Below are 14,428 nucleotides of genomic sequence, written 5' to 3'. Positions count from 1 at the left end.
TAAGCGGAGTAATAGGAGTGTTATTTTCTTTCATAATCATTGAGAAAACACTGAAGCAGCTCGAATGAGAAACTCTTCCTCATCCAGCGTATTCACTACACATAGTGCCTTGTGTTTTCTACTTTATATGATCTATATACAGCACGACATATGGGTAGGGGAAGTGAGTGTAAGACGGACAGGTTAAGAAGAACTTCGCTGGTGTCTGTAGAAACTTGTGTTTTCAAGAAGAAATAAATGCAGTCAGGGTTGCCAATTATAATTTTCAAAAATCGGGAAGTATGAAAATAAAAATCAGGAGAAATCAGGATAGTTCAAATTGGGTTGTCCGGGAAGTTTGTACCCATTTTTATGTAGGGCATTTTTATGTAGGCTATTATGACAGTTCTCATTGGCAGTCTATTTATGACGGATAATTTTTATTCCGATGAAGAACGTACCAAATCAGCAAAAATCAGGATAAATCAGGATCATTTCAGTAAAATCAGGGAAAATTTAATGTTTGTCAGGACATCGTGGCGTGACGAGAAGTCTGGGAAATCCTGAAAAACCAGGAAGGTTGGCATCTCTGAATGCACTTGTTTATAGTTTAATATACTGTTTGTCGAATAAGCGCGTGAAATGTTCCACGGAAAAGTGTTTCGAATGTTTTTTTGCTGGAATAAAAATGGATCGACCGGCTTAATAGTTTTTTTAGTGGGTGAAACGGATATATGGTGAGCGTAAGATGGACAGTAGGGTGGTCATCTCGAATTTCAAAAAGTTACCCCATCAAAAATGTTTACCACCTGGAAAAAACATCAAAAATTGTTCTTTTTTTTATTTCCTTTACTACTCCCTTGGATGATTATTCGATTTTCAAAAAACTCAATCTTTGGCCGCTTTGCCTTTAAGTCCGAATGAGCTGAAATTTTGCATAGGTTGTTTTTTCGAGGTGGTGAACATTTTTATGGGGTAACTATTTGAAATTTGAGGGTTGGTTTTTCCCATATTTTCATTGGCACCCTTATGGACAGGCAATGTAATATATGAATCGTAAAAGTTTATCGCTACCGAGAGCGGTAATTGTATTCAACTAGATTATGAAATCATTTCGAATTGTTCCTAAATGTTGAAAATCTGGATTAACTCACCTAGACATGATATCGTGTGTTTCTCATACCACTGAACATGTTTATCCCATATCTCCGAAACTTGTCAATTGATTTTTACATTCGGCGATTTGATTTCCGCTCATAGACGTGAGGCATTCCAATGATGTGAATTGGGATGATTTCTCAAAAACTTTTCAATGTTTCCTGTTCTACCCCACCAGTACAATTATCCAAACCGTTTAAGTTATTCACTCTAATAAATTTATCTGTTCGGTACATTCTTTATATTGCTTTGATGTTAACATATATACGGAAATATAACAATCAGTGAATTGAATATTGAAATTGAACTAAACATTCTAAATAATGCTTAAATTTGGGTCGAAAAAAAATACAATTACGATTTTCTGTTTTGTTCGCCTTTTCCACTTCTAACAGGTCGTTCAGTTAGTTCAAATATCATGGAAAAAGATGGAAAAAAGTTGTGGAACTGAAAGTACTTTCATTGAAATGATTTGAACTTTTTTTTTTGAAATATATGATTTTCCTATGCGTTCTTTGAGAAAACTAAGTTATTGTTCTGGCATATATTTTTATTGGGCGTGAGTTGGTGGTGCAGTTCTACGATTGGTGTGCATACTCTTCTGAGAGATGATTCTTTAGGAGTCAATTTCGGTTTCATCTCGATTGTAAAGTAGTTTAAAAACGATAGTTCGAATTATAACTACAATAGTTATCTTGTGTGAAATTGACACTTTTCATGGAGAATGAGCTTTATCGAAATTTGCTGAATGAAAGTGCTTTGATCAATTCTGTGTGGTTATTTTTATATAGAAGACAAATGCATCAGATAGTTCAGTCACCAAAAACTCATGATATGGTTGAAAAAAGTGATTTTTCCATTTCGTTCCAAGCGTCTCATTTGCAGTACAGTTTGCTAGTACAAGAAGACAACGCTCATTTCTGGTATCATACATAGAGGGAGACTTGACTAGGAACACACAAAAAACTGAAAACAAGTTTTAGCCAATTGGTACAGGCCAAAGAGTCATCGTTTGTTTCGGAATCAGTACGTACTCAACCGCCACGGTCGTAGTTCACAGTGATGAATTCGGTCTTCCTAATCTTAGCTATTGTCGCTGCCATAAGTGGTAATGCTGCAGGTGCCCCAGTCAACAACGATGCCACCCAACCGACGGTGGTTAATCAATCTAATAATCACAGTACGAATGATTTTAGCTGGAGGTATTGCAACATAGCGGAACAATCACTATGATACTGTGTCGTGAATCAACATAATGATACTTATCGGTTGTATATATTTTACTTCTTTTTTCGTAGCTATGAACTGAGTGATGGCCGTGAAGTGCGTCAAAATGCATACGTTAAAAAGCTAGATATTGGAACCGAAGTGCTGGTTATTACGGGATCATACAGCTATATTGGGCCCGATGGTGTTAAGTATACTGTGAAATATTTTGCGGATGAGAATGGGTACCACCCGACTGTAAATGGTATGTATTTATGTCAGTAACATGCTTTGTTTTGTATTTTATTCGAAAAGCGAAATCTTTCAGTTGGTGCTGAAATACCGGTGCCAATGATAGCCCATATTCCTGCTAAGGCTCTCATATCGTTGGTTGGATAGTAATCCATGTAAGGTGTTACAATTATAAACAGATGAAAACTTGGCGATTAAATTTTCCCAAATAATTTGTGTCTTATATATTTTATCACAATCCGACCAATGGACCTCAAATTTATAATCGGTTAGTTAGTGTAATCATCAGTATTTAAATCTCTATTATTTGTATACAGCCCTAGTAATCGATTCCCACCTGGAAGAACATGAGGAACAGAAATTTCGCATGCGTCTCGTGATCTTCGTATTGTTTACGAGAGAAACCCAAACTTACAGACCGCTGTCGTTTGAATATAGACGAATGGAATATTATAAAATTTGAAGCATCTAGAGGAAGTTATGATTTTTAAGATAGTATTCACTTTCCAATATTGGGCATGATATCGCTTTCGAGATTGATGTACTGACAAACAGGAATTTAACCCGAAACATCCATCATAATAATTGGAACTCAGGTACTAAACATTTCTTCTCACTTGTGTGATACGCGTCTCACTCTATACACATACACACACATCCACATCAAATTCTAGCGCCCGCTTTGTCTTCGTTCGTTCTAAGCAAACATAAACACTTGTGTGAAGAAAAATACCTCAACAGAGAGAGCAATCCAGATTCAAACGCGCAGTATAGAAATACGGCGCAAGCACTGCGCAAATTCCAGCGTAAAACTCAGCTTAAAACTGGGCGTAAGAACGGCGCTGACAACCAAACATTTCATCTGTGTTTAGGAGCGTGCTCATTCGCCAGAGCTCATGTGTGCACAATGAGTGGGAGCTCAACTGGGTACAAAAATCTTGTTGCGCATCAGCACCGAGTTGCATTCTGAAGACTGGGCCTCAGTTTCGGTAATCACTTCATCATCGGTCTTAAATTTCTTGCCAGCGAGCATTCTCTTCAGGTCTGCGAACAGAAAATAGTCGCTGGTGCCAGATCTGGAGATGGTGGTGAATGCGGAAGCAATTCGAAGCCCAATTCATGTAATTTTGCCATAGTTTTCATTGATCTGTGACACGGTGCATTGTTTTCACAATACCAAAACTTGCTTCACTCTCAATGCTGTAACTCATGAACCAATCGACCGATTGTTGTCAAATTTTGACACGTATCGATTGAAAGATGGTGCTTTGTGATAGTCAAGTAGATTTTTGCAAAAAGCGCCATCTAGACGTCAACCTTATGAACTTTTCAGCCGTTATATCCCCGGATGGATCCCCGGAAATTCAACACGATGATATAGATCAATGCTTGTCACCATAAGGTGCGTTTGATACTCGATATCAAAACACATGTTCGTCATAATTGAGTTGATGGACATGTTCGTCTAACATGTTCGTCTAATTGAGTTGATGGACAAAAAATTAGATTGTGACAATTACGGTTGAAATCGAATGAGTTGCATAATAATAAACTTGTGAGAAGATGAGTATCCGATTGCCGTTAAGTTATCGACAGTCACGAGTAATTGTTTAGACTGGATGGTGGCTTATTACGATAAGTATTGTGGAATAGTTATTGAAGCTGTGGTGGATAAGGAAATCGTCGTAGTTACTAGCATAATTGCTTATCACAATAATAGAGGATCGCAAGAGGTCCATCGCATTACTCCCAGGTAGCAGCACAGAAAAACTCGTCTATTTCTAAATTTGCACAGATTTAATTTGTTTTTCAATATAGATGTGTTGACACATTTATGAAATATTCATTAGCATGTCCTTTAGGACAATATCTATGCATGAAAATTCTCCAATCATCTAACTTATATCTTCTAACGGCAAATTGATATCCTTTTTTTAAAGCTCATAGGAAATATCGAAAATCCAGGACAATACATTTTTTTCTTTTTGAAGATATATTGGGTTGGGGAAAAGAAATGTCGTATATTGTCAATATAATATTTAAACATATCTTGTGTTGTACTTATGGCATCATACATACTATACGACAAATTCGTGTAGTTTATGGACCCGATACTGTAACGATTCGCACAGCACAGCGTTGGTTTGATCGATTTCGTTCTGGTGTAGTGGCTGTCGAAGATACACCCCGTACTGGTAGGCCAATCGTCGTCTTCTTCTTCTTCTTCAATGGCACTAACGTTCCTAGAGGAACTTCGCCGTCTCAATGTATTATTACTTGCGTCATTTTTATTAGTACTTAGTTGAGATTTCTATGCCAAATAACACGCATTGAATGCATTCTGAGTGGCAAGCTCTAGAATACGCGTGACCACAGTGCAAGTCGGAGGAAATTCCTTTGTCGTCGTGGAAACCGATAAAATCGTTGAAATCATCCACTCGCTCGATTGGCCAGGAACTGGGTATAGACTATAATACCGTTTGGAACCATTTGCAAAAGATTGGATTCCAAAAAAAGAAGAAGATGGTTACTGGTGATGAAAAGTGGATCACGTAAGACAACCTAAAGCGAAACAAGTCGTGGTCGAAGCGCGGTGAGCCGGGCCAAACCATCGCCAAGCCCGGATTGACGGCCAGGAAGGTTTTGCTGTGTGTTTGGTGGGATTGGAAGGGAATCATCCACTATGAGCTACTCAACTATGTCTAGACCCTCAACTCGATTCTCTACTGTGAGCAGCTTGACCGTTTGAAGCAGGCGATTGACCAGAAGCGGCCAGAAATGATCAATAGGAATGGTGTTGTTATCCACCAGGACAACGCTCGGCCTCACACATCTTTAATGACCCGCCAGAAGCTACGGGAGCTCGGATGGGATGTCCTATTGCACCCACCGTATAGTTCGGACCTGACTCCAAGTGATTATCATCACTTCCGGTCCATGCAAAACGCTCTTGGTGATACTAAGTTGGCCTCAAATGAGGTTTGCGAAAACTGATTGTCTGATTTTTTTTGTAAATAAGGAGGGGGTTTTATAAGGGGGCGGGGGGGATTGATAATGAAGTTTCCTTCTAAATGACAACAAGTTTACGAACAAAACGGCGCATATTTGACTTAAATTGGATAATTTTAAGTATGTTAAATAAAGCGTTAAATTTCGATCAGAAATACGACATTTCTTTTTCCCCAACCCTATATTTATTCTTCGGTCCCTTTTTCTGATTCCACCAAACAGCATTTTTTTTAGGAATTTTCAGCAGGTAAGATAGAAAAGACTGTAGCTGATCATATTATTTTTCGGGAAGCTATTTACACGACATATTAAAAATTTAGGAAGCTAAATCTTTATTCTATGTGATACATTTTTCTATTGTAAATATGAAGATCCACGGAATAAATAGGATCCCACATCGGTCTCAGAAAAACAGCATTATTTTGCCACCTGAAAACTTTACTGATTTTTTGTATATTATGGATCGAAATAAGTTTTGTATTGCAGGGTTACCATATCTACAGAATAATCTGTATTTATACAGATTTTTCAGACTTTTTGCAGTAAAGTAGAGTAGCAATATGTTTCGTCAAAACTTGTTGTTCAGCATTTTAGGTAATCTATTGTCATCGTTCCACGAAGATAGATAGTGGTTCTAAGTTTTATAACATAGAATGTGAATTTTCAATAATCTCTAAAGAAATATACCTTAGTTGACTTTGTAAATTATTGTTCTTCAGTATTGTATTTTTTAACCATCGATGTTATTAAAATACAAAAGTTCAATTGAATGGATATTTGACTATTTATTTCATTTTCAATTAATGATTTAAGAAGGTTATGATCCGTCTTCGGCTTCGGAGTTGTCTTAACGTTTCCATTTTCATCTATGAAAGGTAATTGTAAAACGAGTTCAGTATGAAACATTTGTAATTTGTTGTTTTTACATACCACATGTGCACTTGACTGGTCCACGGTCCAATAACATCGAACTATCGAAGATCGCCTCTGGTTGAGCATCCTTGATTTCGCTTGGAGCACCAAAAACAGTACCACTAACAATACCGATGATGAGCACGGTTAGAAGAATTGAATTCATCTCTTCAATGTAAGAGTCAGTTGTTTTCAGAAGATATAATAAATTATTGGGTATCCGTGATACCTATATATATACCAAAAATTGTTCTTCAAAAGGTCTTGTGTAAATTTAAAAAAAAATCAATTGTTTTAGTATCCCACCAATGAGCGTTTTGTTTGCTCTATCAGATAAATAGAAACTCGAATGCTCGTATGCATTATGCTATGAATATAATCCTTTATTGTGAAGGTTTCACATTTGCCAAAAAGTCATAAAATTGTACAAGCTCATTACGTCACAGATAAATAAAACAATGTTTATATATGCCACAGCTCCCATTAAAAATACATTTCAACATTCCAGAAATGTAATTGTCCTCTGTATAAAGTTTAGTCCATTCAGTGAAATGATGCAACGAGACGAAGAATATGTTATTTGCGAACATGGCTAAATACAAACAAATGATTCAAGGTTATCCATTGTATTATTGCTGTACGAACATTAGTGCTGTATCAGACAATAAAAATTTCTATCTATATATATAAAAATGGAGTGATGTCTGTCTGTCTGTCTGATTCTTATAGACTCGGAAACTACTGAACCGATCGACATGAAAATTGGTATGTAGGGATTTTTGGGGCCGGGGAAGGTTTTCGTGATATTTTGAGACCCCTCCCCCCTCTCTAAGGGGGGGGCTGCCATACAAATGAAACACAAATTTCTGCATTACTCGGAAATTAACCAAGCAAACGAAACCAAAGTTGGCATGTGAAAGTTTTAGGGTGCAATAAATGTTTCTATGATGGTTAGACAGTCCTTCCCCCACTCAAAGGGGGGGGCTGCCATACAAATGAAACACAAATTTCTGCATTACTCGAGAATTAATCAAGCAAATGAAACCAAATTTGGCATGTGGAGGTTTTAGGATGCAATAAATGTTTCTATGGTGATAAGATACTCCTTCCCCCTCTCTTAGAGGGGGCTGCCATACAAATGAAACACAATTTTTTGCATTACTCGGAAATTAATCAATCAAACGAAACCAAAGTTGGCATGTGAAAGTTTTAGGGTGCAATAAATGTTTCTATGATGGTTAGACAGTCCTTCCCCCACTCAAAGGGGGGGCTGCCATACAAATGAAACACAAATTTCTGCATTACTCGAGAATTAATCAAGCAAATGAAACCAAATTTGGCATGTGGAGGTTTTAGGATGCAATAAATGTTTCTATGGTGATAAGATACTCCTTCCCCCTCTCTTAGAGGGGGCTGCCATACAAATGAAACACAATTTTTTGCATTACTCGGAAATTAATCAATCAAACGAAACCAAAGTTGGCATGTGAAAGTTTTAGGGTGCAATAAATGTTTCTATGATGGTTAGACAGTCCTTCCCCCACTCAAAGGGTGGGCTGCCATACAAATGAAACACAAATTTCTGCATTACTCGAGAATTAATCAAGCAAATGAAACCAAATTTGGCATGTGGAGGTTTTAGGATGCAATAAATGTTTCTATGGTGTTAAGATACTCCTTCCCCCTCTCTTAGAGGGGGCTGCCGTACAAATGAAACACAAACTTTTGCATTACCCGAGAATTAATCAAGCAAATTAAACCAAATTAGGCATATGGAAACTTTAGGGTGCAATGAATGTTTCTATGGTGGTTAGATACCCCTCCCCCCTCTCTTAGGGCCATACAAATAAAACACAAATTTCTGCATTACTCGAGAATTAATCAAGTAAATGGGCGGAACGAAGTTTGCCGGGTTAGCTAATTATTGATAAATTACAGTTTTGTCAATTCGGAATGGATTAAATGTTAATTTTTTTCTTCGTGGAATGTTTGTTTAATAGAACGAATATGCATCGGAGACATTTCTAGGACAATTAATGTAATTGTAATTGGGACAGGTCACACTTGCGGAATGACAGTGGTATGGAATGGTTCGATGACAGCACTTCCCAAAACGACAATAAACATGTTACATCTCGGCAGTTAAAGTCACAGTTTCAATCTTGCAGCACTTTCTGATCGGTTGGCAGGATACTTTTTGTATTGTGGTTGTAAAGATAATGTAAAGGTAAGAAATATCTACCTTTCTCACGCTAAAGGTCACGAGTTCAATTCTCACTCCCTACATTCTTCCAAAAAATGGGAAAAAAGTGACGAACCAGCCAAAAGTGTTTTTTTTAATTCCTTTTGTTTATTTTAGGCTCTTTAGCATTTTAGCTGTAACAGAGCCGAATTATAATCGTGTACATGTCACATGTTTATCATATCTATAATTAGCACATTACACAGTTGCCATTTTTCGGCGTTAGAGTATTCCCTTCTATACCATTGCATATGGTACACATTTACACAGTAGCCTATTTGGGCGTAAGAGTTTTCTATCTGTTCTTCCATTATCCAGTTAGACCGGACAGCGGAGACAGTTGATTGATCATTGTTGAGTTATTTATAGAACAGCAGCCCGATGTGTCTTGTAGAGCAGAGCAGTTGTATGGATGAATCGATCTTATTTCGACCGTGGATCGATCTCCATCGCTGATGATTGTTGCGTGGACGTAGTTATTCTGTAATAACACAAAGATAGTCAGCCAAAAGTGTTGAAAATCACTATAATACATATAAAACCAAAATTATTCTCCACAGAAGGCCTTAGAAGAGGTTACAAGTTCGGTAAATAACATAATTGTATATACGCAGGGTTGCCACATATACAGAAAATTCTGTATTTTACAGATTTTTCGCCAAATTTAAGATACAGAATCTGTATACACAGAATTACAGATTTTCAGCAAAAATACAGAATTTACAGATTGTTTGAATTTCATTTTCAAGTATTGAATTTATTAAAGCGCATACATAGATACCGTTCTGTATCATATTTCGGACACTTTGTTCTAATATCTTGAAATGCTTAATGCATTGATGATATAACTATAAAATTAATATCACAATTGCTTCTTTAGAGTAATCACTTGGTTTCACTATCATTTCACATGAGAACTACATTTGAATTATAACATAATCGGCAGAAAGCTTACAACACTACTCATTATCGTTTGTGTTTGACGTTTCCTTAGCGTAGAATTTAACCGTTCATAAATATTTGAATTTCTCCCGTGTTTCATCAGTTCTCATCATCGTTAACATTTTCCCTTATTTTTTCGATACAGATTTTTTATATAGATTTTTTTGCTAAAAATACAGATATACAGTTTTTTTCAGAAAATTTTACAGATTTAAATGTGGCAACCCTGTATATATGTAGGGGTAGCGGGGGCAAAGTGGTCACCTGCTTGTTTGATAGTATAAATATTGACTATTGACACCGTATTGATAGTCACCTTATGTTTGAAGAATTTAATGACTTTTGAGTCACCCTGTAAAAACAGAAATTACTCTCTCGATAGCCATTCGGCCGTAGTTCTGTGCGCATGGTATTTAAGGAATTTCTCGTGAAATTTAGTTTATTCAATCTGATATTTTGGACAAATCATCAGTTTGGACCACTGTTCACATATTTTAGTAGAGGTGAACAGATATTTTGTTTGATCTCAGCGATTAATTAGCATAGGAATTATTTTGATGTTTGGGGGCAAAATGGTCATAGGTGAATAACAACTTACGATGTTCTGTTTACTGATGCTGATATACCTCATCACATTCTGCTCTTGAAGAGATTCCTTTGTGGCTTTGACCCTGGAAAAATATGCCACTCCAACTAAACCAAGCCTCATTTTGCGGAACGTTATGTGTTTCTTACAAAATTTTTGTATGTATCAGCATAAAGCTATCACATTTAGCTTGATATGTGCGAGTGACCACTATGCCCCCACTAGGTGACCACTTTACCTCTAAACAAAATAAAAGATCGATTTTTCACCTTTTTTCTAATGATGAAAAATATTAGTTCATTCCGAGGGTATGTATAGCATTTTGTACTTCTGATATGATTTGCGATGAAATACTTTTTTAATCTACCAAAAACCTTTATCGGTCGACTACAAAAATTGCTAAATGTATCAATATGCATCATGCTATTGACTATTGTTTACAGGGGTTTTGGGGATACAATAGGCTGGAAATTTTTCAGCTAACAATTAGAACTTACTGCAAATTTTGCAAAATTCAAGAAGAGAAAATGAAATTATTTTTGTTGTGAAAGCAATAAATTAAGCTTGTACATAATTCATTGAAATCCCGGTATTTTTGTCCACCACAATAAGATAAAAATTTATTCTTAGAATATGACTAAACTTAATAAAAACTTGAAAGATAAAGTTTCCAAATGAAGTACATCCCATTTTAAAACGATGTATCACAACTGTACCCTGTTCCAAATTCTCTCATCTTTCAAGTGGAAGCAAGCAACAGAATCGCCCTATGTAGTGTTAGAGCCAAAAAGAGACCAAAATCATTACAAGTTCAATAAATTTGTCATTGTTGAAAATGGACCGTATGCTTAGAAGGACTTTTTCTTCAAATATGATCCTCTTTCACCTCTTGAAGGAGTCGAGATATACTACATTGGCTGAAAAGTCCCGAGATTTTTAACGAAAACAATCGTTTTTTTTGGGCAAAGCTGCATTTATTCCTAACATAGTTTCCTTCGAGGGCAATTCACTTGGTATAGCGAGTTTCCAACATTTCGATTAGTTTTCTGTAGTACGAAACGTCTAAGTCTTCGAAATATCTTCTTCTTCTTCAATGGCACTAACGTTCCTAGAGGAATTTCGCCGTCTCAACGTAGTATTACTTGCGTCATTTTTATTAGTACTTAGTTGAGATTTCTATGCCAAATAACACGCCTTGAATACATTCTGAGTGGCAAGCTTTAGAATACGCGTGATCACAGTGCAAGTCGGAGGAAATTTCTTTTGACGAAAAATTCCCCCGACCAGAACGGGAATCGAACCCGAACACCCGGCATGTTAGTTATGACGCTAACCACTCGGCCAAGGGAGCACAACAATAAATCGAAATATGCCTGGGTCCAATAGGCAGTCTTCAGAGTGGGACTGCCTATTGGACCCAGGAGTGTGGTAATAGATCCACGTTTCATCCTTTGACACAACACGTCGAAAGAAGTCCACTCGATTATGCATTAACAACGCCAAACCGACGTCGCTGTTTTTGGTCAATGGTCAGCAAACGCAACACTCATCGCGCGTCATATTTTAATTGATGTTTTGGGCATGTACCAAAAGAGCAAAATTTTCTTTAAACAACAATTAAGAGGCCGAACGATTAAATTCTGATACCACGCGTAATTACTGGCAACGAGACATGGGAGTGATTTTTTCCTATTTCCAAAACTCAGTTTACCGCTTCGTGGGACCCGTTTTAACAGCATTGAAGACATAAAAACGAATTTGCTGTGTGAACTAAAGACAATTCCTGAATCCAGCTATATAACGTGTTTCGGTGACTGGATTGTTCGTTGGAAAAAGTGTGTTTCTTCAGAAAGTGCCTATTTTGAAGTTGATAATATGTATTTAGATGATAAATAAAGCATTTTATTAGAAAACGCTATTTTCGGTTCACATTTGACAGAGTGTATGATCGAATCCGCCTCGTACTTTGCGAAATGGTAATTATTTTAAAAAAGCAATATAAAAATTTAGTTAAAATTCAACATATTTCTGGAACAAATTTTACGGAATGGAAGCAAAAGTAGTAGAAGGTGACTATCAAACTCTTATTGACAGGAATAATATGAAGTAAACTGATTTTTTTCTAGAAATTCCTCCAGTTTTTTGAGAGTCCATAATTTTGCGGGAAGCTAATGATTTCATTCATTTTGCATTTGTTGTTGCTTTAAAAATATATAAATGGGATACAGAGTATATGCAGAAAAGAACATTAAAATAGATTTTCATGCAACGGAACACAGTATTCTTATCACGATATATTCATTTACCTTGCAAATGCATGACGAAGGACATTTTGAACAAAAACAAAAGATTTCATTTGGATCGAATCACTCATTCCATTTTCAATGGACACTTTGGAGAGTTGAGTGAAGAGTGAAAAGTAGTTTATATTACCGACCCTATAAGATGTGAACGTGAATCATCGGAAGTGAATTGATATAAGCTAGAGCTAACCACATAACTTGTCTCCAATAAATGTCCATCCATCGCTCACCCTTTAGTGATCGCAAACTTTTGCAAGACCTCCAGCACTTAATAAATGTCTCAAACGTTTCCTTCCAAACGACAGCTACGAAGAGGAAGACGTGCCTGCATGTGAATAATGTCCTGCTTATTAATGGCCTAAGAAAACACAGCCCCGTCTGACCCTCGCACGATAAAAGAGTGGCCCTAAATCAAAGCCAGCTTCCCTGGTCATCAGCCATTCTTATAAATCATAGCAAACGAACGAGGGTCGATTTAGCACGAGATAACGAGAGGGTAGAGGAAAATAGTTTCCTCAATAGCCGGGGTCGTTTCTGTTGCCTTGGAATCCGAACACATGCTTCGACATGAGCGGCGCTATGTGCTTTGTGGACGGAGCAACTTTGCATTTTTGAATACGAAATTGTGCTACTTACCGGAAGAAAGACCGAAAGGAGAAGTGACATCGTCCAGAATGGTGACGTCCGGGAGAAGAATTTTGTGATCTTGCCTCATCCCTTCGGCATCCGGCAGCGGAAAGTGGTTGACATGGTCGAGAAATCAGAGCAATTAATATTCCTGATGCTTAAATCCCCCTTTTTGGCAGAACAAACTATACATATTTAAGATTTCAAGTGATGCCTCTCGGTAAAGGATTAGGCCTTTCAACCTTGTGACAGCCGGGGCCAGGGAAGCATGCCATCGAAGAAAGATGGTCAGCATTGGGTGAAATTTGTGTGCGTCAATCTCAACTATAGACAGCGGTACTTTAAGACTTGACGTGTCCATTCGCGAAGGTTGACGTTATTGGGGACTTTCTAGCAATATAATTCATACCCTCATTATTAGGGTTGTTTCTTATATAATTTGTGCTTCTAGAGATGTATGTAACATTTTGTTTTCATCGTGTTCAAGATATGTATAATTGAACCTTTTTTTCGAGTGAATCGGGGACCGTTTACGAGAAAATACTGATAGTTACCATTTAACACTTTCATCGCCCCGTCACCCAGATATGGATGACACTGACACATAGACACATGACACATAGTCACTTAAGTGTAACTATAGGATATGAAGAAAAATATTAACATTGTAACCATATCATTATAATGTTTATACAGGTCGGACTCGATTATTTGTGATTCGATTATATACAATTTTGGACTCGAGTATATACAGTTTGAAAAGAATTTTTTTTTGCATTTCGAATATGACTTGTTTCAAGAAAAAATGTACCTTTGAACATTAAGGTGGAATTTAAGTGGCTATTTTATGTACGGTGGGGTAAAAATCGTGAATTTTGATAATTTTGCTTGAATTTTCACCAGGAATTATTTATATCAATATTGCAATGCAATTAAGACAGATAGAAGTTAGGTGTCAAAGAACAAATTGTAAAGTGGCTTGAGAACTTCAATTTGATTGGTAGAAACTTTTAAGTTCAATATGAATTTTTGGGATAAAATTAATGATTACACATTAAAAATTACTAACTTTGGAATTTTCTCTTTCAAAAAGTTATTTAAATCAATTAATTTAGATGTTTCACTACTATATCCTGTACTAAATTCTCTCATCTTTCAAATGAAGGCAACAGAATTGGTTTACGCAGCGTACTTTTTAGTGTAGAACCAGTT

At 36.7% G+C, this 14,428-nt stretch overlaps 1 protein-coding gene across 1 annotated transcript; it reads left to right on the top strand.

Annotated features, from left to right (window-relative positions):
• Positions 1 to 2,177: 2,177 nt before the first annotated feature.
• LOC129780383 (cuticle protein CP14.6-like) lies at positions 2,178 to 2,789 on the top strand. The gene is made up of 3 exons (XM_055788589.1): positions 2,178 to 2,339; positions 2,436 to 2,608; positions 2,672 to 2,789. Exons 1-3 carry the CDS (start codon positions 2,200 to 2,202, stop codon positions 2,740 to 2,742), a joined length of 384 nt encoding a protein of 127 aa, XP_055644564.1. The 5' UTR covers positions 2,178 to 2,199; the 3' UTR covers positions 2,743 to 2,789.
• The last annotated feature ends 11,639 nt before the right edge of the window (positions 2,790 to 14,428 follow it).

The sequence above is a fragment of the Toxorhynchites rutilus genome, chromosome 3, assembly GCF_029784135.1.
Source record: "Toxorhynchites rutilus septentrionalis strain SRP chromosome 3, ASM2978413v1, whole genome shotgun sequence".
NCBI lineage: Eukaryota > Metazoa > Arthropoda > Insecta > Diptera > Culicidae > Toxorhynchites > Toxorhynchites rutilus.
This window is presented reverse-complemented; position numbering and strand designations above follow the sequence as displayed.